Source organism: Saimiri boliviensis, chromosome 17, assembly GCF_048565385.1.
Source record: "Saimiri boliviensis isolate mSaiBol1 chromosome 17, mSaiBol1.pri, whole genome shotgun sequence".
Lineage (NCBI taxonomy): Eukaryota > Metazoa > Chordata > Mammalia > Primates > Cebidae > Saimiri > Saimiri boliviensis.
In genome coordinates this window covers 42,386,717-42,411,988 of record NC_133465.1, presented here as the reverse complement: position 1 = coordinate 42,411,988, position 25,272 = coordinate 42,386,717, and the positions used below count along the sequence as shown (strand labels likewise).

At 48.5% G+C, this 25,272-nt stretch overlaps 1 protein-coding gene across 1 annotated transcript in view; it reads left to right on the top strand.

Annotated features, from left to right (window-relative positions):
• The first annotated feature begins 692 nt into the window (after positions 1 to 692).
• The window catches only part of IGF2BP1 (insulin like growth factor 2 mRNA binding protein 1), a 58,739-nt gene continuing 34,159 nt past the window's right edge, over positions 693 to 25,272 (top strand). The window contains exons 1-2 of the mRNA XM_003931240.3: positions 693 to 892; positions 2,079 to 2,139. Of these exons, the coding sequence (XP_003931289.1) occupies positions 718 to 892; positions 2,079 to 2,139 (236 nt within the window). The 5' untranslated portion in view covers positions 693 to 717. The remainder of the gene's footprint in view (positions 893 to 2,078; positions 2,140 to 25,272) is intronic.

Sequence of the window (25,272 nt, the reverse complement as noted above, 5' to 3'; positions counted from 1 at the left end):
AGCAACCCTGCCCGGCAAAACGAATAAAAAATAACCGTACATTTCACCCTTTAAGACTTGGGAGATCTGGGCTGGACCATCCTCCCCCAGTTCGGGCTGGGGTAGGGGGATGGGTGGGGGCGGGGCGCTTCCCTAGAGGCCAGGTTCTTGCAAAGGGGGAAGGGGCGAGTAGAGCTTCGGGGACGGTGCCCCACCGTCCTAGTTTACCCCGGGGGTGAGTTGAGTTCCCCACCCTCAGGCGGGAGATTATTGGGTTTGGCCGGAGGGCCGAGGGGCCCTGTGGCGTCGGGGGTCTTCCCCTACAGGGTGGGTGGGGGCTGTCACCACGTGGCTTCTCCCTTTTTTTTTTTTTTTCCGCTCCATTTTTTTTTCAAGTCGATTTTATTTAGAGGCGGCGCCAGGGCGGCCGCGGAGAAACGTGACACACCAGCCCTCTCGGAGGGGTTTCGGACCGAAGGGAAGGAGCCGCGCCGCGTCGTCCGTCTCCCTGCGCGCCGCGGGCACTTCTCCTGGGCTCTCCCCGAACTCTCTCGCGACCTCTGCGCGCCCTCAGGCCGCCTTCCCCGCCCTGGGCTCCGGTCAACTTCTGGGGTGGGGTGCAAAGAAAGTTTGCGGCTCCTGCCGCCGGCCTCCCCGCTTCTTGGCCTAGGAGGCTCGCCGCCCGCGCCCGCTCGTTCGGCCTTGCCCGGGACCGCGTCCTGCCCCGAGACCGCCACCATGAACAAGCTTTACATTGGTAACCTCAACGAGAGCGTGACCCCCGCGGACTTGGAGAAAGTGTTTGCGGAGCACAAGATCTCCTACAGCGGCCAGTTCTTGGTCAAATCCGGCTACGCCTTCGTGGACTGCCCGGACGAGCACTGGGCAATGAAGGCCATCGAAACTTTCTCCGGTAAGAGCACAGCCATCTCCCGGAAAAGCCACAACCGGAGCCCCGAACAACGGAGACCCGCACCTTCCGGTTCCTCTCCCGCCAACTCCTCTCTTCCCGGGCCTGCGGGGCTTGGCCTCCGTACCCACCCTCGACCTACCCGCTTCGATGCCCCCTCCCTCGCTCTGCACCCCCCCCAACCCCCGCGCAGAAATATTCGGGATTTCCTCCTAGCCTGAGATAAGAAGCTCTGGCTTCCCCCATCCCTTCTCCCCACCGACGGGGCGGGAGCCCCCAATGGCAGTAGTGGGGGGTGTGGGTTTAGGGACATGGAGATGACCCCGGGCTGGGCGTTATTTCCACGTCCAGCCCCTCCTTATCCGCCAGTGGACGGCCCCCCAGCTGGAAAACCTCGGCTCCCCTTCCTCAGTCTTAGGCCTTTCCAGGCGTGGAAAGGGTCCACGCACCGCGGGCAATCTAGCCGCTTCGCCTGGGGAATGCAGCCCTCCAGCAGGACTTGCAAGGAAGGGGGTCCCGCCTCCCGCCCAGGGCCTGGGGCTTGAGCCATTTTGATTTGAAAGTGGGGCGTGAGCGGGGTGGCGCGGCGGCGGCGGCGCCGGGTCGCCATGCTGCTTCCCGAGACGCCCAGGCTGGGCCGAGAGGCGCGCGCGGTGGCCGCGAGGGACCCTCCCCGCCGGGCCCGGCTCTGCTCCCCCAGGTCCACCCTTTCCCAAACCAGCCCGGACAGGTGACCGCTCCGCGGCCCGAAGCCTTTCTTTCTGGCCAACAGAGAAAAATAAAGTTTAGTTCTGCATAACGCCTCCGTCCCCCGCCCCACTTTCTGTGGAATGGGGAGCCCTTTCTCTCCCGGCTCCTTCTCCCCACATCTGGGAGCTCTATAAGCAGCGCACCCACACAAATAGACTCGCACCTTTACCAAATCGGGCTTCCAGAGCGACCCACTCCACAAGCCTCAGTGATTACATAAAACAAAAATTTAAAAATGAATAATAACGAATTTATAGATTCCACCATTCGTAGAGCAGCCTTTTTCTCATCCTGCTACGGAAGCCACTGCCTGGATTCCTAGGAAGATCTCGAAATCCCAGTAACTCCTGAATTACCCTGGTGTCTTTCCCCTTCCTCTTCCCACCCCCAGCCCCTGTTCACACTCTTACAGTAATTTTTTTTTTTTTTTAATTTTTAGGGAAAGTAGAATTACAAGGAAAACGCCTAGAGATTGAACACTCGGTGCCCAAAAAACAAAGGTAGGAAAGAGCTGTTTTCTCGGGGTGGGGGGCGCGGGGGTGTGCTGAGAAGCTGTGTTGAGGGGTCCATAGCGTCTCCAGTGGAAGAAACCCATTACTGGTCTTCCCACCCCCAACTCCGGATGTTGGGGGCAGGGAGGGAAGATTGGCCAAGATCTTGTAATGGGTGGTTTACAGCTTGTAAAAAAAAAAAAATAAGTTGGGGCTGGGGTGGGCTAAAAGAATTAGAATTAAAGGGGAAAGAAAATCAATAGAGGAGAAACCTTGTGGAGTTTGTTTAAGCTGTGGGGCCGTTTTTTTGTGGGGAACCTTAAAATCTTTGAAGAGTTCAGACTCATGGCGATTTCTGCAACTTCGTAGCAGGCCTCATTTTCTGTTTTTCTCACTCTTTCCACACCATAATTCTTAAGTAGATTGCCCTTCTACTCCCTAATCGGAGTGGAATGAGTTTCCTGTCCCCCCAAAAATCCCCTTTTGCTTGTACTTTATTTATATTTCTGCAACAAGCAAAGATTTTATTACCCATGGACCCTCCCCTTCCCCATCCCCAATCCCTCACATCTCACATCATCCTCCTCCTCCTCGACTGGATTTTCCAAAGAACATGCCTTGGCTGTACTATCCTTTTCGAGCCCCCCTACCCCCACTCTTTCAGTCCATTGTTACAAGGGGACCATCTGGGGTGAGAGCTTTGTGTTGAGGCTGTGAGCTGGGGCTCTTTGGAGGGTCTAGAACTCCGTGGATGAATGGGTGTGTGTGTGTGTGTGTGTGTGTGTGTGTGTGTGAACTCCGTGGATGAATGGGTGTGTGTGTGTGTGTTCCAATACCCTATACCCTCTGTGTGTGTGTGTGTGTTCCAATACCCTATACTCTCTATCCTCTCTCTTCAGCAAAATGGGGTTACCTCCATCATGTTTACTGAGAATTCATGGTGGATTTCAAATCTTCCATTGAACTTTGAAATATTTCCTTGAACTCTGGCTGGGAAGTATACGGGCAGTCTTTCTACTTTCTCAAATCAGACTTTAAACATGTTGACAGTGTAGAGTTTGCTTTCATGTCCCTAGTTGGAAAGCAACCCCCAGTAAATCTTTGATCCTCCTCACCCCCACCCCCTATTTCAGCTGAAAACTTGGTGTATTTCAGAATAGTCTCTCTGGCCTTTTCCGGGTAGGTAGGTGGAGAGTGGTGACTGCTTTTTTTCGGGGGGCTGTTGAGAGGGTCTCGAAAGTTCATGTGAAATGATCTATTTAGTGGCTTAGCTTGATATTTAAGTAACTTGGAACTATTGTGTCTATAGATCAATATGGCTTGTTACTACGTTTATAGAGCTTGTGATTTAACTTCAAATGCTTGAAATACCGTGTTATTGGAAAGGCAATTAGAGTTAGGAGTAAAGTGGCAATAAAATGGGAAGGAAGAAAATAAGTCTTATTTGTTATTTTAAAACATTTTTTGGAGATGTGACTAAGGAACATACACTGACACTAGCAGGTTTATTGAGAAGGATATGAATATTTGAACTGAAAGCTGAGTGTTGGTGAAAAATATCCGGAATAAGTAGAATTATAAAATATATGGATTTTTTCTTTTGCTCTTGAGGATGGATTAAATTTTAGGGAATAAAATGAAAAACAAGAAAAATAGCAAAACGTGATGAAATGGAACTCAAAACATTTATATATTAATTTTCATGGTGCCCTGTATTTATGGATCTTTTTCCCCAAGCCATCTGCTTGCTTTTAAGCCATTTCTAGGCTTCTTCTTGTTCCCTCCAAAATTCGTTACTGAGGGCTCTTTTTTGAGTTGGAAGGGAGAGGGGGTTTGTGAGTAAAAAAAAAAAAAAAAAAAAAATCTGTCCACACTCATATTAAATTAGATCTTTTGTGTGTTCTCCCCCTTCCTGAAATAATTTTTTTAGCCTAAACATTGAGTCAATTGTGTTTTCTTTGCTTTTTATTTTGGGTGGTGGTGAGAAGGCATTTCATTTTTGTAGAATGAATCAATTTTTGAAGTCTCAGGATTTAAAAAAGAAAGTTTGTTGTCATTAAGTCAGTTCGCTCTATCATTTTGTGTCTTTGAGGAAGTATGTTGTGGTGTGTGTCTTTAGTCTGTGTCTGGAAAGTATTTCGTCAGTTAGGTTTGTTACTGACTTTTTCAATCATTTCATGGATGTATAGAACAGGAACTAGTTAATTATGAGTAACACATTCTAAGTAAAATGAACAACTACACAAATGATACTTTGTGTATATATACTTGTATTTTCCTTATGAACTTTTCTTGAGGCATTCAGTTGCAAATGAATTATGATTTCAGTTTCTAAGATAATTTATAAAAGCCAACAACTAAATTTTTTTTTTTTAAGAGGGGGAAATCAAACAAAAGATATGCTATAGCAGTACCTCTTAATGTATTTTGTTCTCACTTTGAATCTATTTGATAAATATAATTTGTACCTTTTTAAGGACTCAGACTGAACACTGTATTTGAACTGAAAACAGCAATTAGCTTGAATTTTTTAAATGAGGTGGTCTTAAATTTCTCAGAGATCACCTTCTCAAACCCACTCTTAGTGTTGGAATTTGGTTAACAATTTGTGCTTTTTTGTTGAGAATTTGTATATGTTCACTGTCAGATACTGGGACAAAAGAAAAACCAAATGCATTAAAAACAGTTGTGGAAAGGGCTTGTGTATGTTTCATTCTGAGAGACTTAGGAGTAGTTGAGGTAAAGGGGTACCATTTTAGTGTGATTTGATTACTTTTGAGACATGATTTGCTTTATTTTAAGGGAATTAAACCTTTGTTATACCTGCCACTTTGGTGTGCCTTTTTCTAGAAGAATGTGACCTAAAGATAGCATATTCACTGTCAACTGGTGTCCTCAAAATAAAAGGTGTTACTGTTAATTAAGAAAACAATAAGAGAGAGGCACTGAATTCTTTTTTTAAGGTAAAATGTGTTCACATTAAAGAATTCTAAGTTTGAAGATTTCTTTAGGCAGATTAATGGTCCTTTCCTCTAGGTTGACTTAAAATGAGGTGGGCTAACTTTCCCTTAGATTTCCACCTAGTAAACAACAATTAGTTTTATAAGCCATTCATAATATTGAGAACTCTGAAAAGAAAGTGTTGCAATTTGATTCCTAGTTTTACAGTTTAATTTTTTGAAGTTAGCAGCTTTAAAAATCTGTGAAGTGATATCTTATAAATGGCAAAATATTTTAAATTTATTTTAACAAAATGATTTGTTGAGGGACTGAAGAACTCATTGGATCACTAAATGTTTTCCAAACAACCTAAAAATTGCTTTCAGAAATGGATTTGCACTTAAGGAAAAAAACAACAACCCACCTGGTACTTTGGGGCTGAAAATGAATGAAGAGGGGTTAAAAAACAAAGGAATGAAAACTACTAGAGTGGGAGGGTTTTCCAGCACTTTTTACTTTAATGGTTGTAATTATGGATTAGTATCCAAATAAAAAAGAAAGTTTTTAACTCATACAAGGTAAAAGATACACCTGACTACTATTCAAGAAAGCTTGAAGTAGAAACAATTGTTTACCCTTTTAGAAAGATTTTCTTAATAGGTTAGAATTTTTTGTTTTTTGCTTTACATAAGTGAAAAAAATGGTTGAATCTGAAGTTTCTGTGCACTGTTTGGAGGAAAGGTGGAAACTGGGGTATGTTCTTTACCTATTTTAATTTCCACCTAACTTTACAAATTCATAAATTATGTTTCCTTCACTGCTGGTAGAAATCCTTAGCTATTCTTATTTGGGTGGTCAGTATTTCAAGATGAGACTTTCCTAAGGACAGTGTTAGTTTACGGTCCCTTGGAAGAACTGCAGGTTTCCAGAACCCCTTATTTTCTGACCCAAATTAAAAAGATAAAATTTTACCCTAATGGTTTCTCAGATGGAGAACTTTTTAGTAAAGAAGGGGAAGAATTGCAGTTCCCATTACTAATTTATTCAGAGTATTGTTAACTGTTCAAAAGGTAAAGTTTTAATGGCACAGCTTTTGGTGGAAAAAAAATTTCTTAATTATGTTTCAGAGACGAAATACATGACATTAGCAGTGGAAGAATCTTGATTCAAAGGTTCTGAGCTTATAATCTTTTAAAATTACCTTAATATGTATCATTTTAATCTATGTGTGTGGGTACTTTTAAGGCTTCCTTTTTTAGAGTTTATTTATACTATAATGTATAGCAGCCAGTTGACAAAGATACTATTGAGATACTCTAGTGAGTATACAATTTTAAAACATTTTAAGATTCAGGTCTGATTTAGTTGAGTGAGAAGTGGGGAACAGCAAGTGCTGTTTGTTGAAGTTTAAAGGTTTTGTGAAGAGTTATTTATTGGTTAGATCTGTTGATTTTTGTGTGTGGCTTGGTGATGGTGGTGGTGGTGGTGGTGTTGATGGGGTTGTTAGAATTAATGTATGAACCAAAGGCATTTGAAGAACGGACATTTTTTCCCAGCTGTTATAATTTAAATTAAGTCATGTTCGTTCCCCATTCTCTTTTAAAAGAGTCTTGAAATGTGGCTAATGTCTTCCAGAACGTGCAGCTTAGAATTTGGGATGGGAATGTTAGGGAGAGTAAAGGGGAGGAAAAAAGCAGCAGGGGAGATTGGAGAATCAGACGAGTTAGTCCCGGCTTGGAAATTCCAGACGGGGAGGGGGAAGGGAAAGAGGGAGGGAGGGGAGATACGGGGTTGGGTGGATTTCCCGCTTCCCTTTTAAAGGGGAGCGACTGGAGGCTCACGGTTACTCCCGGGAGAGGGGTCGGAGACGGGCGGTAGACTTAGCGGCAGGGCAAAGCTATATTTGCTTTTGGAGTTGCCTGCCTTCCCTTCCCCTTTTAAAAAAAAAAAAAGAGAGAGAGAAAGTCTCAGCCGCGCTGGAGGCTCTTCCTGGAGCGCTAGCCCCTGCCCGGCGGCTCTAACCTTCCCCGCCCGCGCCAGCCCCAGCCCCAGCCCCAGCCCCAGCCCCAGCCCCGGCAATCTCGGCTTGGCTCGCTCTGAGGTGGGGCTGCCCACCTGCCTTCTCTTAACGAGCTCCTGACCGAGAACATCCGCTGGCCTGGGTCTCCGAGGAGGACTTCCCCTCCCAGATCCCTGAGACCCCGGGAGATCCCAGGCTGTTTGTGGCACGCCTTAGTCCTGGGAACCCCTGGATTGCAAACCTCGCAGCAGATACCCCACGAGAAGGCCACCCCGCCTCCCCCCCCCGGCTTGTGGGCTGTAGACCCTTTCTAGCACCCGGGCTGCCTCGAGCTCTCCATTTTAAGGTGCAAAAAGCCAGTGGGTAAATGTGAAGTGAAAAGGGGCAAGGAGAGAGAGGAGTGGGTAAAAGGAAAATAGTATGAGAGTTGGAGAGAAAATAGAGGTGCAAGTAGCTGTTGCTCGCTCCCAGTAGCTGGGGTCTTGGGTTGTGAATAGAACCTTAAAGAGTTAAGTGTCAATTTAAGTAACCAGCAATCTTTACAAAATGAGCAGTTTGTGTCTGTCCACAGGTTCTGAAGGCTGACCGAAACAATAACAGAGGCGGTAATAGTCAGAGGTTCTATCCATGGATTTTGTTTATCTTGTAAAAGAGAGACAACAGGCCTTCCAGTTGGCCACTGGCAAGGATCTGAGGGTCTTTCTCAGGGTCTCAGCCAGCGTCTGATTCCATGTTAGTATTAAAAGTTTTACACCCCATCCATTTCCACCTTTCCTCTTCTCCCCGATACCTTTTTAAATGCCTGTTAAAACAAAAACTGGAAGGAAAAGTCTCAAACCTGTACTCAAGAAAGTGTATGCTCATTTGGTTATTGATAGTTTGATTTGGTTAAAAATGATCCTGTAAGATAACACTTGATACACACCATTGCAAGGAGGCAATGCCAACAGAAAGCTGTTTAGTTCCCAGGTAGTGACTTCATTCTACTAAGAGGACTTGGATGGCTCTTCAGATTTTGATCAGAGGGGACTGTGTACTTAATAGTGGATAGAAGGGGGTGGTCATCCTATTATTGAAGTTTATTGCAGAGCCAGCTTTGTAAGCCCTGCTTCCTACCTTGCAGCACAGTAGGTTTGCAATAATACAACAGGCTGGAGCAAGCTTCTGCCCTAAACACAGTTGACTGACATAAAATACGTGTCGATTACAGGTAAATCACAGAAAAGTAGATCTGGACCTCATACTTTTAATACAGTTGGAAAAAAACTGATTGCAACACCCTGAAATGTAACTGGCAGAACAAACACGATCACAAATGCAGTTCTTTTGCAGAAGTCCAGGCTCCCAGGAGCATGGCTGGTCATAAGCAAACTGCTTTTGAATGAAATACAGAGCAAACAGCTAGATGACTAAAAGAAGTTTTGAGTGGATTGTGCAGATATTTTCGATACCCCTTAGGACAAGTCTGGTTATTAGACAAGTGGCATTTTGGTGGCTGGAAGGCACATAAAGGATGTGTCTGATATGGGATGGCTGGTAAATTTTGCTTATGTTTAGAGGAGGGCTGTGGACAAAAATCCCATAATAGAGGAGGCAGGAGAAGAGGGGAAGCTCTCAGTTTTCTCTTTCCCTTTCTACCATGTCTGGTTAGTGGACTCTAGTTAATCCTTTCTACATTTCCTTAGGAAAAGAGGGTTAAGGGATCCTACCCATGCCACCCCACCCACACACACAGAAAGAGGGTTAAGGATAACTTGAAATTAAAATTTGAATTAATTTTAGTTAATCAATCACTCATTCAGGCCAGGCACGGTGGCTCACACCTGCAATTATAGCACTTCTGGAGGTGGAGGCAGGCAGGTTGCATGAGGCAGGCAGGTTGCATGAGGTCAGGAGTTCAAGACCAGCCTGGCCAACATGGTGAAACCCCATCTCTACTAAAAATTAGCCAGGTGTAGTGGTGCAAGCCTGTTGGCTACTCAGGAGGCTGAGGCAGGAGAATTGCTTGAACCTGGGAGGTGGAGGTTGCAGTGAGCTGAGATCACACCACTGCACTCCAGCCTGGGCAACAGAGAGACTGTGTCTCAACAAAAACAAAAACCAACTCAATCACTCATTCAGATGTTTTGGCCACTTGAATTGGAAAATAATAAGTCTGAGTGAAATTTGATTGGATAGTTTAGTTTAGTTGATTGGATATAGTTAGGATCTTTAAGTGGAGACATCAGAGAATTCAGAAATACATGTGTAATGGTTGTTTGTGTGGTCTGAGCTCTTTAGCAAAGAGGAATGAGGAGGAAAGGAATAATTCCAAATTCTTTTTTTTTTTTTTTTTTTTTTTTTGAGACGGAGTTTCGCTCTTGTTACCCAGGCTGGAGTGCAATGGCGCGATCTCGGCTCACCGCAACCTCCGCCTCCTGGGCTCAGGCAATTCTCCTGCCTCAGCTTCCTAAGTAGCTGGGATTACAGGCACGCGCCACCACGCCCAGCTAGTTTTTTGTATTTTTAGTAGAGACGGGGTTTCACCACGTTGACCAGGATGGTCTCGATCTCTCGACCTCGTGATCCACCCGCCTCGGCCTCCCAAAGTGCTGGGATTACAGGCTTGAGCCACCGCGCCCGGCCAATTCCAAATTCTTAAGGCTTCAGGAAGGAAGAAGTGCTATTAGAATCTTTTTTTTTTTTTTTTTTGAGACGGAGTTTCGCTCTTGTTACCCAGGCTGGAGTGCAATGGCGCGATCTCGGCTCACCGCAACCTCCGCCTCCTGGGCTCAGGCAATTCTCCTGCCTCAGCCTCCTAAGTAGCTGGGATTACAGGCATGCACCACCACGCCCAGCTAGTTTTTTTTTTTTTTTTGTATTTTTAGTAGAGACGGGGTTTCACCATGTTGACCAGGATGGTCTTGATCTTTCGACCTCGTGATCCACCCGCCTCGGCCTCCCAAAGTGCTGGGATTACAGGCTTGAGCCACCGTGCCCGGCCAGCTATTAGAATCTTAATGACCTACTCTAGGTCCCCCACTCATCCTTTGCAGGGGTTTGGAGGAAAGGTCTTCCCAGGAGAATTCACTGTTTAAAATCTTGAGCTCAATTTCTGTAACTGTAAAGAAGTGATCCTAATAGTAGTACACAGTAGCTCCTATTGTTATTATTTTGTTGTAGATATTGACTTCTCTCCTTCCTGCCCTAGCCATTGTTTATCCTCCTTTGAAGCTTTACAGTTCTATGCTACCCTGCCCCATAAAGCTGTGGTTAGCTCCGTGAGTATTAGAACTGATCAAGTGTACAGATGCCCAAAAATGTGTCCATGAGAGGTTGTTTTTGAACAGTGTGTGTTTCAGCTTGGGGTATATATCTAAGGCACTAGAAACAGTGATGGATAAACAGTGATGGATCTGTGCGTAGGGTACTTTGGTAACTCCACCTATATGTTGAAAGGAAAAGCCATCTCTTAGTGGAGAGAGATGAAGCTCACCAGGGCAACCTCACAGAGTCCCTAGATTATGGATTCCCTCAGTACATTCTCTGAGACAAAAGGAGAGATGAGGCAAGCATGGAGGATAATGCTACTAATTGTTCATTAGGGGAAATGGGCCATTTATTCTGTTATCATTTATGCCCTGAACTTGGTCCAGGTTCCTAGCTGAAACTTCACACTTTAGTGCTACTGTCAAAGGTGCATGTAGAGTAGGGACATCAGTGAGAGGGGAATTACCCTAACTCTGCATATAAGGTAGGTGCTGTAAGAATTCAGGATGAAGGTGACTGTTTGGATCCTCTTGGGGGTCTGAGGAAGGAGGAAATGAGAGCAGCCTCCCCCATCTGCTGGGATGGCTTCCTTTCCTGTTCTTGGTAAGCTAACAAAGTAGGCATTCAGAAACTGGGAATCCCTAGATGCCCAGGGGGTGACTGCATACATTGATCCCTACTTCTTCTGCCCCTGTAACGTACTCACATTCTCTCCCTTGTTCCTTGGTCTGGAACCAGTCCCCAAAGATGCACTCAGAACCCACCTTTATTCCCATTTCTTCATTTCAGCCCTCTGCTAAAAGGCTGTGTGCGGTAATTCAGGCACATGGATGGGTGCATACACATACATACACACATGTCTACAGCCCCAGCCCTGGGAATAAGAATTGAACCTTCTTACTGGGATGGGGAGGAAAAGGGCTTCCCATCCGGATGTGGTTTTCAGTGTTTTAACAGGCTTGTGACTTTAATCAGTTACTATAAAGGATTTTACAATTAGTTTATGCAGAATGATGTGTGTTGCCTCTTTTCTGGGGTGGCATTTGGGATCCCTTGGGGCTCGTCAACTTTCCATTAGGGACTCTGAGGAGGAGAAAATGAGGGGAGACAGGAACTGAAATGGGAGCTGTTGGGTGGAGGAAACTTGTTGAGGATGTCTATTCAAAGTTCGAAATATTTATTCTACTTCCTCCTTAAGGTCTCTAAGTTACTTGGGAGGAGAACTCCAACTGTAATAGAGACCAGTTGCTTTGGCAGGATTTGGAGATGAAGTTCTAAATTAAAGGGCAGGCCGGGTACAGTGACTCACGCCTGTAATCCCAGCACTTTGGGAGGTCGAGGCTGGTGGATCACCTGAGGTCAGGAGTTTGAGACCAGCCTGACCAACATGGTGAAACCCCGTGTCCACTAAAAATACAAAAAGTAGCTGGGCGTGGTGGCTGGCGCCTATAATCCCAGCTACCCTGGAGGCTGAGGCAGGAAAATCCCTTGAACCCAGTAGGTGGAGGTAGCAGTGAGCAGAGATGGCGCCAGTGTACTTCAGCCTGGGTGCATCTCCGGGGAAAAAAATAAGTAAAAAAAGTAAATTAAAGGGCAAAGATAATTCTTTACAGAGAGACATGGCTGTTCGCGGCTGCAGCCAGTGTATTCCAAACAAGGACTAGAAGTACTAGGATGTTGGCTGAGGAATCAGCTAGATTCGGAAGAATGTACTCTGGTTAAGAGTCTTCCTGCAACTTATTTAAACTTATTTAAAATCTAGCAGACTGAGAGCATGTATAGGATTTTCTTCCTGTCTATATTATTACCATTTGGTTAAGATATGCTGCTGCTGCTGTTGGCTTTCTGGAATAGAGTGGAGTGATTTCTGTCCTGAATGAGCTCTGGGTGTAGGCAGGAGGTGGAACAGAATGATCATCACAAACCTAATATTTCTGTGAGATAATCTTTGTTCCACTCTGCTCTTGCCCCTCTTGCTGGCCACCTTGAATGAATAGTTTCCTTTAAACTTCTAACTAGAAGAGGAATGATGTCTGTCAGAACCCCATGGTTAGCAACCTGTAGCCTGGGAGTGTGTGTAGGGTCCTTGCCACTCAGTCACTAGCTGGTTGCAAAATAACTTAAAAATAGATATTTACGGCCGGGCGCGGTGGCTCAAGCCTGTAATCTCAGCACTTTGGGAGGCCGAGGCGGGTGGATCACGAGGTCAAAAGATCGAGACCATCCTGATCAACATAGTGAAACCCCGTCTCTACTAAAAATACAAAAAATTAGCTGGGCATGGTGGTGCATGCCTGTAATCCCAGCTACTCAGGAGGCTGAGACAGGAGAATTGCCTGCATCCAGGAGGCGGAGGTTGCGGTGAGCCGAGATCGCGCCATTTCACTCCAGCCTGGGTAACAAGAGCGAAACTCCGTCTCAAAAAAAAAAAAAAAAAAAAGATATTTACAATGAAAAGCCATGGGAGAAAACATTTAACAAGATGCTACAGGCTTCTGTGATAGCTTGCATATTGCTGCAAAGATTGGTACCTCTAATGTATTCATCTATTCATCTTTTCAAATAATTAGCTCCTTGTTTCATTGCTTTTCTCTTTTTCTTTTCGGTTTTCTGTTTCTTTTTTTTTTTTTTTTTTCAATTTCATGAATTTCTGCCTTTTTTTCTTTTCTTTTTCTTTTCTTTTTTTTTTTTTTTGAGACGGAGTTTTGCCCTTGTTACCCAGGCTGTAGTGCAATGGTGTGGTCTCGGCTCACCGCAACCTCCGCCTCCTGGGTTCAGGCAATTCTCCTGCCTCAGCCTCCTGAGTAGCTGGGATTACAGGCACGCACCACCATGCCCAGCTAATTTTTGTATTTTTAGTAGAGACGGGGTTTCACCATGTTGACCAGGATGGTCTCGATCTCTTGACCTCGTGATCCACCCGCCTCGGCCTCCCAAAGTGCTGGGATTACAGGCTTGAGCCACCGCGCCCAGCCGAAACTCTATCTTAAAAACAGCAGCAACAACAAATCATTTTAAATTATAAAATACACAAAAAGGTTAGCCATTTTTAAGTATATAGTTTAGTGACATTAAAATCATTCATGGCTGAGAGCAATGACTCGCACCTGTAATCCCAGAACTTTGGGAGGCTGAGTTCGAGACCAGCCTAGCCAAAATGGTGAAACCCTGTCTCTACTAAAAATACAAAATTAGCAGGGTGTGGTGGCATGCACCTATAATCCCAGCTACCCAGGAGGCTGAGGCAGGAGAATTGCTTGAACTTGGGAGCTGGAGGTTGCAGTGAGCCGAGATTGCACCACTGCACTCCAGCCTGGGCAACAGAGTGAGACTCTGTCTCAAAAACAAAACAAAACAAAACAAAACAAAACAAAAAAACCCCACAAAAAACATTCACATTGTTGTGCAACCATCACCATCTATCTCTAGAACTCTTCCTCTTGCAAAACTGCAACTCTCTACCCATTAAATAACAACTTACCCATTCCTCTTTTCCTCTGGTCATTTGCAGTAAGTGGTAGTGCTGGGATTCAAAAAAATGGCCATTTTAAAACCATTGTCAGTTTTACTTTTTCCCACATGGTGGTTACCTGTTCATCCTAAAGAAAATAGAAGCCTTTGTGTGTCCCCTCTTCTGAATTAAATACTGATTATTTACTGAGTTTTTATTTAGCATTTATTGGGTCTTTTTCAGGTGGGGAAGTGAGACATAGAGGTGGAGAGGACTCCCAAAAGAGGGAGGTACAAGGCTCTATGTCTCTGCCCTCCAGCATTTTCACTTTAAATCCAGGAAAAGCTGAGAGTACAGAGTCCAGGAGTCCATGCACTAAAATGTGAGGCACACAACCTCAGGAACGAAAATAGAAGAGGGAGGCTTAGAGCTAAACTGGGTTTTGGAGGCTAGGCAGAAAAAATAGAGGAGTAGATTAAGAAGAGCTTTGTGGAGTAGCCTGGGTAACATTGAAACCCCGTCTCTACTAAAAATATAAAAACTAGCTGGGCGTGGTGGCAAGCGCCTGTAATCCAAGCTACTTGGGAGGCTGAGGCAGGAGAATCGCTTGAACCCGGGAGGTGGAGGTTGCAGTGAGCCGAGGTTGTGCCACTGCACTACAACCCGTGTGACACAGTGAGACTCTGTGGATAGACTGGGAGCTGTTTGTGGGCAGACCTTCATTCACCTAGAAGAAGGAGGCATTCAGTGAGGATTCACAGAAATGAGGCTCTCAGTAGGTAGGGCAGCCACTCCTGTTTACTTCCCTTATTGAGCATCTGTGCTTCTGAGCAATTCGAGGCGATGAGGGTCAAAAGATGAGTTTCTACTACAATTACAGGAGCATTTGTGAAGTATCTACTCGGCTCAGTTACTTCACCGAATTCCCCAAAGAACTCTGAAGGTATTATCTTCATTCTACAGAATAATCTGAACTAAGGTCACACCGTCAGTAAGTAAGAGTGCTGGGATTTCAAATCCAGGCATTTCTTTTTCAAAGCTGAGCTCTCTTAGAAGGTGGGAACTCAGGAGGTTGAGGCAGGAAGGCTGCATGAGCCCTGGTGTTTCAGGTTATAATGAGCTATGAGCTATGATGGTGCCACTGCACTCCAGCCTGGGCAACAGAATAAGACCCTGTCTCTTAAAAAAAAAAAATGAGGTTGAGGTTTTCTTGAGTTTTTTTTTTTTTTTTTTTTTTTTTTGCAGGGGCTAGAGGGTGGGGCATAAGCTTAGCAGATAAAATTTCTCTTTGCTCTGAGCCTCCATCCTCCCCAGGCATTTCATACATACCTTGCATTGTATTTTCCTGTCACTGTTGAGATTTTCAGATTATCTTGAATGGTTGAAGTAAACTTTTTTTTTTTTTTTGGGAGATGGAGTCTCCCTTTGTCACCCAGGGCAGAGTGCAGTGGTGCAATCTTGGCTCACTGCAACCTCTGCCTCCCAGGTTCAAGCGATTCTCCTGCCTCAGCCTTCCAAGTAGCTAAAGGTATATGCCACCACACCTAGCAAATTTTTGTATTTTTAGTAGAGAAAGGGGTTTTGCCGTGTTGGCCAGGCTGGTCTTGAACTCCTGATCTCAGGTGATCTGCCCTTCTTGGCCTCCCAAAGTCCTGGGATTAACAGGCATGACCTACTGTGCCAGGCTGTTTGAAGAAAATTGAGATGGATGGGTCCAAATTTTCTCCCCTTGTCTGGGCAGCTACGATGGGAAGTGGTTATTCTGTTGGAATGAAATAATGCACTGAGAGGGTCCTCCCTATCTCCAGAAGCCTCATAAAATAAGTGGAATTAGTATTTTAAGTGCTAGGAACCTCCATCCTTTGACGCTTCTGGAAGGTACCAAGGGCTGGAGCTTTTGGCTGATCCCCACCCCCCTTTTGTTTGAGTTCAACCCAGGGGAAAATGGGAGCTTGGGGGGGAAGGGCAGGAATTGAGATGCTTCTCTTCCCCTCCTCCCCCTCCCCCCCACTCCCAGCAGGAAGGGACAAAGAGTTGACCTTTGTTACATACAGGTCTACAGAATCATAATTCATAGTTCATCCATGTTAGTTTCTTTTTTCTTTCTTTAGACAGGATCTCCTTTTGTCGCCAGGGTGGAGTGCGGTGGCACAATCACAGCTTATTGCAACCTTGACTTCCAGAGCTCAAGGGAGAGCCTGAGTCTTCCAGAGTGTTGGGTTTACCGGTACCAGCCACAGAGCCTGGTTTCATACATTTAGTTTCTAAAAAAACAGTAACCCAGTTACCTTTTTTTTTTTTCCTGGCAAGCAGGAACAGGCTGCACAGTGTAGTGACACTTACTGGCCAGTGTCACCGTGACCTCTCTGAGCCCGTTTTCTGACCAGCAGAACGGAAGTAGCAATATTCTCAGTCTCCCCAGGTTGTTGAGAGGCTCAACTTGTGGTAGTTCCAGGTTCATAGTGTGGGCATCAAGAAGTGCTTTGTGAACTCCAAAGCACCATGCAAAGGTGAGTGACCAAGAAATCATTCATTAATGACACCCCTAAAGGGCCGAAAGGTCATTGTCACCCCCAAAACAAACGTCGTACTCTGCATGGGGGCGAGTGTGACTTCCACCGCGGCTTGGCCGTGGAGCTTCCCGGAAGGCCTTCCGTGGGGACGCGCCCGGGAGGAGGGTGTTCTTTTTCCTCTGCGGCCCCACCCTGCTCCCAGGCCTCGGTGCCCGGCCTCTCAGTGGGAGGCCTCCCGCCCCGTCCTGCCGTTTTCTCCCCTCAAGCCTCCGCGGCCCCACTTCCAGCCTCTCCCCGGCTCCCCACCCCCAACCGGCTGCCACTTAAATGCTTGCAGGCCTGGCGCCGGCGGGAAGCCCCCTCCCCCACAGGACCACCTCCGTCACAGCCCTGACCACGGGGAGGCCGGCTCTGGGTTTACTGAGGGACCCCGGAGGGGGAGCCGGCCCCTCGCCGGCTGCCTGGCTTCGCCACGAGGTCGGGTTTCGATGGCCGGTGGCTCTGGAGAGAGACAAAGGGCAAAGTCCTGGTCCCCACCCCCACCCCGCAGCCCCTGCCGCGGGTCCCCTCCCCCTCGGGGCCCAGGGCGGGTAGCCTTGGGCCGCTGGGCTCCGCGGGACAGGTTTGGAGCGAGCGGAGTCGGGGCGCCCGGGGGCTCTGGCGGTAGAACATTCGAGACCGGAGCCGTGTGGCGGCGGGGCTGGGGGCTGCTCTGTCCCCCTCCTTGCGCGCTGCGGCCTCAGCCCACCCAGAGGCTGAGGTGGAAGGGCGAGTGCTCAGCTTCCGGGGTTAGGTGAGAGGGGCTGGGGAGGGAGCAGCTTGGGCACAGGCGGGGACGGCCCGCCCCTCAGCTGCGCCGTCTCCATTGCCCGCTCACCAGGGCGCCCCTCCCCCGCCTCAGCTGCCGCCGCCCTTCCCAGGCCCCGTCCCCTCAGTGCTTGTCCCCGCAGCCCCCGTCCGCCTCAGTCTCCCCTCAGTCTCCCCTCAGCCCCCGTCCCCTCAGTCTCCCCGCAGCCCCCGTCCGCCTCAGTCTCCCCTCAGTCTCCCCTCAGTCTCCCCTCAGTCTCCCCTCAGTCTCCCCTCAGCCTCCCCTCAGCCCCCGTCCGCCTCAGTCTCCCCTCAGCCCCCGTCCCCCTCAGTCTCCCCTCAGCCCCCGTCCGCCTCAGTCTCCCCGCAGCCCCCGTCCCCCTCAGTCTCCCCTCAGCCCCCGTCCGCCTCAGTCTCCCCTCAGCCCCCGTCCGCCTCAGTCTCCCCTCAGCCCCCGTCCCCCTCAGTCTCCCCTCAGTCTCCCCTCAGTCTCCCCTCAGCCCCCGTCCCCCTCAGTCTCCCCTCAGTCTCCCCTCAGTCTCCCCGCAGCCCCCGTCCCCCTCAGTCTCCCCTCAGTCTCCCCTCAGTCTCCCCTCAGCCCCCGTCCCCCTCAGTCTCCCCTCAGCCCCCGTCCCCCTCAGTCTCCCCTCAGTCTCCCCGCAGCCCCCGTCCCCCTCAGTCTCCCCTCAGTCTCCCCTCAGTCTCCCCGCAGCCCCCGTCCCCCTCAGTCTCCCCTCAGTCTCCCCTCAGCCCCCGTCCCCCTCAGTCTCCCCTCAGCCCCCGTCCCCCTCAGTCTCCCCTCAGTCTCCCCGCAGCCCCCGTCCCCCTCAGTGGTTCTCCCCCCAGTCTTCCCCTCAGACCCCCCGTCTGTCTCCGCCCCCCAGTCGCTGTCCCCCTCAGTGGCCCGCTCTGCTGCGCCTTCCCGGCTCCGCCATGGTGTTTGTTCTCCGCCTGGGTCCTCTTGGCTCTTGAGGAGCCGCCTGTCCTCCCGGTCAAGGATAGGCGGGAACCATCCTGGAAGGCAGCCGTCCCACAGCCTCCGTGGTGGTAGGGCATTCTGGGCCGCGGGGAGCCCCGGGGAGGAAGAGCTCCGCAGAGAGGGCGCTCGCGGGGAAGGAGGGCCACGCGGGGCCGCGCCGGGGAGACACGCCCGGAGGAAGCCGGCAGTGGCGCCCGTCTCCCACCAGCAGGTCCTTGTTGCCGGCCAGGGGAGACGCGGATGCCTGATCCCGGAGGGCTCCTGCGCCGCGCTGGCCGCTAACGGGCACGCACACGCTTGTGGGGCTGGTGCCCAGATGCTTGCCCATCCTCGCCAGGGGTCATTAAGGCCCCTGAGGAGCACCCAGAGGCCCGCTGGGTCCTTCTCACGCGGCGGTGGGAAGCTGCCGAGGTGGGACTGCTTTGGAGGCTGGTCTGGTTTCCTCTTGGCTTCTGAGAGGGCCACCTCCGTTGTTCCCTCCGGAGGAGAGAGCGGGACTCTGCCTCTTTCCAAGGCACCTCTCATGACGCCTTCCCCTGGGCACCAGCTCCATCCTCGGCCGGGCCTCTGAGCCCCCAAGGGCCCGAGCGTGCGCCGTGTCGCCCAGGCTGGAGTGCGGTGGCCCCATCTTGGTGCACTGCAGCCTCCGCCTCCTGGGTTCAAGCGCTTCTTCTGCCTCAGCCTCCCGAGTAGCGGGGATGACAGGCGTCCGCCACCACACCTGGCTAGTTTTTGTATTTTTGGTAGAGACGGGCTTTCACCATGTTGGCCAGGCTGGTCTCCAACTCCTGACCTCAAGGGATCTGCCCACTTTGGCCTCCCAAAGTGCTGAGGTTATAGGCAGACACCACCGTGCCCGGCCATGAGTGTGTGATTTTTAAGCTTTCTGGAGAGAGGCTGGCATCTCCAGCGGGGGTGAGAGCTAAACCATCATCTCCAGGGAGGCGGGCCAGGCTGCAGATGGTCTTGCACCCTGCCACCTTTCCCTCTGTCTAGCTTAGTGAGCTTAGTAACCTTCCCGACCTCCAGGGAAGATTCTGGAAACTCTTCCCTTCCCACTGCCAGTCTGAGAAGGATGGTGAGTAATGTCATTGAGGGGACCTCTCCATCTCTGCTTCTAGCAGGAAGGCTCAGTTGCACAGTTCCTGTTGGGTCACCTCTTTTCCATTTGTTCTCCCACTTTAGGTTTGTCCTGATGGTTTTTTCTCTATATCCCTCAGTCCACCCCTCGGGCCCCCCATTCTCTGTGCTCCTACATGACCAGCTCCCCTTTGGGAGCCACTCAAGGTTGGGTAGAGGGTGGCAGGTGGCCCAGGCTGATGTGGAATTTGTCTGGAAAGAGCTGGGCTGTCCCGGAGCTTCTGTTTTGGCCTACTCACCGCCGGCTGCTCAGATGGGTTTCTTGTCAAACTGTTTCTGAGACAGGCGAATTGAGCAAAGTATTCATGCTGAGGTTGGCTTGACCCCACTGCCACTTAGCACCTTCCACAAGCTGCTTCCTTCCTCCCTGAGACCAAGATGACATTTTGTGTGGTAGGAATTTTTGGTGAGCACCCTTTCACCCTGTTAACAAATCTCCCTGAAAGTCATCCAGCCGTATTATAGGGCACTTAGCTCTTCTGCGAGTGAAATCCCCTGCCCAAATTAGAGCCGCATGCAGTAAAAGCCAGTTGGCACGCACTTAACCATACAGAATATGGGCACTTTTCCTGCTCCTGACGTCGGGGCTGTTCAGGCTTCTGCTGTATTAACACTTGTCTTCAGAGAGAAAGTAGTGCAGTTTGGTGCAGTGAGCACAAGCAGCCTACGAGTCTTGCCTCCAAGTTGGCAAGTTGATATCCTTCTCTGAGCCTCAGTTTCTCCATCTGTGAAATGAGGGTGACTGTTTCCCATCCTTTCAGGCTTCAGAGGCTTACCCCCTTTCCCTTCTGCCTCAGTGTATGAATCTTATGTTTTTCAACTGGAACTTCTTGGTGACAGGTTAAGATGTGTGTATTGCATGGTCTGTGGTCATGTCTGTGGTCATATAGGCTGAGTGATTCTCTGTGTCTGTCCTTATGTAAGTTGAGTGATTCCCTTGTCTCCCCTAAATATAGGTGGAAGAGCCTTCCAGAGTGGGAAGAAGGGTTCAGCCCAGAGTAGCTCTTGGTGACCTGCTTTTCCTTCCTACTTTTCCCCAACAAGTAATATAGGAAGGAGGCAGTGCATGTATGCCACATACATTAAAAGACCTTGCTCATAGGGCGACAGTTGCATTCCAGTGGTGTCCTTGCCTTCCAGTCCTCTCATACTCTGGCTTTCTTTGTGATGGTGGCATCTGCTCTGCCCAGTCCCACATCTCCCAGTAGGTCAATGTTTTCTGGCCCCTACCCCTGCCAGCCTGCCACCCGACAGCCTGCCCGCCTGCCTGTCCTCCCGCCTGTCTGGCTGCCCTGCCTCTGGATCAGCCTGGCACAGAGCCCTGGGCTTTCGGCCAGCTCCTCCTCCCTTCCCCGCCCCCGCCTTCTTTCTCCGCTACTGCCATGCCTGAAGCGTGCCAGGTCCGCCCCCTTCAGAAGTTTTCTTGGACAATTTTTTTTCACCACTTCTCCACCCTGTAGGGGTAAGGAGGCGGGGAGGGGACTAAGGACTGAGTCAGTAGTGATTTTCTGGAAAAGGCAGAGGTTGGCACCTTAGGGCAACTTCCAGATGGGAGGGACAAGTTGGGAGAGGGGCCAGCTTTGGGAGGGGGCTTCTACTCTGGTGTCAGCCACATGGAACCCTCTTGTTGAAGAGTCGGCAGAATCACCTACTTCTGAAGGGGTCTGGTGAACAGCCCTCCCTCACTCCCAATTTAGCTTTGTCTATTCTCTTACATCAAACCAAACCAAACCAAATCAAACCAGGTCCTCTGCTGCACTGTTAACCCCATGAAAGCAGGGACCATGCCTATCACTGTATGCTCAGTACTGTAGCACAGTACCCAGCACTGTCTGATAGAAATGCAGTGTAAGCCATGTGTGTAAGTTTTTATTTTCTGTGAGCCATATTAAAAAAAGAAACATATTAATTTTAAAGATACTTAACCCAGTATATAACAAATTATTTCAACATGCAATCAATATAAATGATTATTAAAGAGATATTTAATCTTTTTTTGGAAGGTGTTCAAATTTTAGAAATCCAGTATTCTAAACTAGATTAAAATTATTTTATTTTAATTTATTTGTTTTTTGAGTCAGAGTCTCACTCCAGGCTGGAGAGCAGTGGCATGATACCAGCTCACTGCAACCTCAGCCTCTTGGGTTCAAGTGATTCTCAAACCTCAGCTACCTGAGTAGCTGGGATTATAGGCGTCTGCCACCACACCAGCCAATTTTTTGTATTTTTAGTAGAAACAGGGTTTTACCATATTGGCCAGGCTGGTCTCAAACTCCTGACCTCAGGTGATCCACCCACCTCAGTCGTCCAGTGCTGGGATTACAGGCACAAGCCACTATGCCTGACCTATTTTTAAAATTAAAATTATTTATTTTACTTTGAGATGCAGTCTTGCTCTGTCGCCAGTCTGGAGGGCAGTGGCACAATCTCGGCTCACTGCAGCTTCCACCTCCTGAGTTCAAGCGATTTTTCTGCTTCATCCCAGTAGCTGGGACTACAGGTGTGCGCCACCACACCTGGCTGATTTTTTATGTTTACTGAGATGGGGTTTCACCATATTGGCCGGGATGGTATCTATCTCCTTGCTTTGTGATCCATCTGCTTTGGCATCCCAAAGTGCTCCCAAAATAATAACTATTTTTTTTTTTTTTTTGAGACGGAGTTTCGCTCTTGTTACCCAGGCTGGAGTGCAATGGCGCGATCTCGGCTCACCGCAACCTCCGCCTCCTGGGTTCAGGCAATTCTCCTGCCTCAGCCTCCTGAGTAGCTGGGATTACAGGCACGTGCCACCATGCCCAGCTAATTTTTTGTATTTTTAGTAGAGACGGGGTTTCACTATGTTGACCGGGATGGTCTCGATCTCTTGACCTCGTGATCCACCTGCCTCAGCCTCCCAAAGTGCTGGGATTAGAGGCATGAGCCACTGCACCCGGCCTAAAATTATTTTATTTTATTTTTTTTTTGAGACGGAGTTTTGCTCTTGTTACCCAGGCTGGAGTGCAATGGCGTGATCTCGGCTCACCACAACCTCCACCTCATGGGTTCAGGCAATTCTCCTGCCTCAGCCTCCTGAGTAGCTGGGATTACAGGCACGCGCCACCATGCCCAGCTAACGTTTTGTATTTTTAGTAGAGACGGGGTCTCACCATGTTGACCAGGATGGTCTCGATCTCTTGACCTCGTGATCCACCCGCCTCGGCCTCCCAAAGTGCTGGGACCATAGGCTTGAGCCACCGTGCCCAGCCCTATTTTTATTTTGGAGACAGTCTTGCTCTGTCACCCTGGCTAGAATGCAGTGGCACAATCTCAGTTTACTGCAACTTCCATCTTAATGCGATTCTCCTGCCTCAACCTACTGAGTAGCTGGGATTACAGGCTTGTGCCACCACACCCAGGTAATTTTTTTTTTTTTTTGAGACGGAGTTTCGCTCTTGTTACCCGGGCTGGAGTGCAATGGCGCGATCTCGGCTCACCGCAACCTCCGCCTCCTGGGTTCGAGCAATTCTCTTGCCTCAGCCTCCCGAGTAGCTGGGATTACAGGCACGTGCCACCATGCCCAGCTAATTTTTTTTGTATTTTTAGTAGAGACGTTTCACCATGTTGACCAGGATGGTCTCGATCTCTTGACCTCGTGATCCACCCGCCTCGGCCTCCCAAAGTGCTGGGATTACAGGCTTGAGCCACCGCGCCCAGCCTCCCCGTCTCTACTAAAGATACAAAAAATTAGCTGGGCATGGTGGCAGCACGTGCCTGTAATCCCAGCTACTCGGGAGGCTGAGGCAGGAGAATTGCCTGAACCCAGGAGGCGGAGGTTGCCGTGAGCCGAGATCGTGCCATTGCACTCCAGCCTGGATAACAAGAGCGAAACTCTGTCTCAAAAAAAATAAAAAATAAAATAAAATAAAAATTTTTTTTTTTTTTGAGACAGAGTCTTGCTCTTTTGCCTAGAGTGTTCTGTCTCCGGGGCTGCAGTGCAGTGGCGTGATCTCTGGTTACTGCAACCTCCACCTGCTGGGTTTAAGCGATTCTCATGCCTCAACCTCCCAAGTAGCTGAGATTACAGGCAGGCGCCACCACGCCCAGCTAAGTTTTGTATTTTTACTAGAGACAGGGTTTCATCATGTTGGCCAGGCTCTTTCTCAAACTCCTGACCTCAGATAATCCACCCACCTTCCAAAGTGCTGGGATTATAGGCTTGAACCATTGCATCCAACCTAAGACTTAAAGTTATAAAATTAAAAATCCAGTTGCTCAGTTGGACTGGCCACATTGCAAGTGCCTCAGTAGAGTAGCCACATGTAATTAGTGGCTTTTGTAGTAGACAGTGAAGGCCCAGCGCTGTCAAGATAACAAAAAAAGAATGGCTCTGAGCAGCTAGACTCTTATCAGAAACCATGAGGAAAGTCATGGTAACTAGCTTTTTGACTTCTGTTGCTTACCCTTTTCCAGCATCCTGGGAACCCAAAACTGGCTCCCAGTCTATCTTTGTTTTCTGGTTGCCTCAGGCTGATTCCTTCTCCACATTTTGAGATGCCTGCAGGCATGACTGAAGACTTAGATATCATTGGGGTGAAGTTAAATGTGTTAGGTGGGATGCAAGTTAGGGAGTATGTCTTTACTTTGGGGTTATGTATGGATTCCAAAGTCTTCATTAACTCCTGAAATCTTGAAATGGTGTGCAAAGGGTTTGCATTTTTCTGTTGGAGGTTTCTTGCCTTTTATCACATTCCTAATAGGAACTGTCTCAAAAAAAAAAAAAAAAGTCAGTTATTCAGACTGTTAGGGCACAGAAAATCCCTCTAATTAAGAAGGTGTTTCCTTATAGGTAGATAGGGTTGATTCCTGTCTGAGGACACAGGACCCTCTGAGATGGACTGATCCTACTCAGTTTCCCATATGTGAGAAACTGAGGTCCAGAGTTGAAGGCTTGACTGTCCAAGACCACACATGGAGCCAGAAGCTTGGCCTGCGGGGGAGGGGTGGAGGCGAAGGTTCTAATCTGAAGATCCTGGTTTAATCCTACTTCTTTGCTAGAGATGAAAGTCCAGGCTTGACTCATGACAGAGGTTCTAGGGGAATTGGGGCCCCAAACATGAAAGATTCCAAAACCTGTTCCCCACCTTGTCCTCTTTCCCTCCTTCAACTGGCTTGCCCCACCCTAGTTAAAAGGTACTCCTCCCTCTAGGGAGGGGCGAGGGAGGACATAAACATGTTTGAAGATGGAACTCTCCCTTCTGGGTATGGGGGCTGAAAGAAGGAGCAGGTTTGCAGAGGATTAGAGAAATCCCTTTCCCGGGGCAGTTTTCAGCCTCCCTCCCTGAGACCTAGAGTTCCTATTCACACTGTGCACAGTGGTGTCCTGGGAGGCCTCATTCTGAGACAGTTTCATCTGGTGTGCTTGCTCCTTCCTCCCTGGGACCCCAACCCTTTGTCTCCTTCCATACTCTGCTCCCCCACCCCACCCCCCGCCCCAAGCTCCTTAAGGTTCTGGAGTATTTCGAATAGAACACCATTAGGAAAATTTCATTACTTCATACTAGTTTCTATTAATTTGGAACTGTTAATAACTTCAGAACTGGGTAAGCTGGAATTACCAGTCTTTTTTGTTTTTACCTTTTTGTTATGGAAAGAAATATAAACATAAAAGTAGAAAGAATAATGTAATAACCCCTCTGTATACCACCCATCACTTAGCTTTAAGAATTACCAATGCATATGCAATCTGTTTCTATTTTCCCCTGCGCTCTGATTATTTTGAAGCAAGTCTTAGACATGTCATTTTATTTGTAACTATTTCAGTATGTATTTCTAAATTATAAGAATTAAATATGAGAGCCGGGCAGCGGTGGCTCAAGCCTGTAATCCCAGCACTTTGGGAGGCCGAGGCGGGTGGATCACGAGGTCAAGAGATCGAGACCATCTTGGTCAACAAGGTGAAACCCCGTCTCTACTAAAAATACAAAAAATTAGCTGGGCATGGTGGCGCGTGCCTGTAATCCCAGCTACTCAGGAGGCTGAGACAGGAGAATTGCCTGAACCTAGG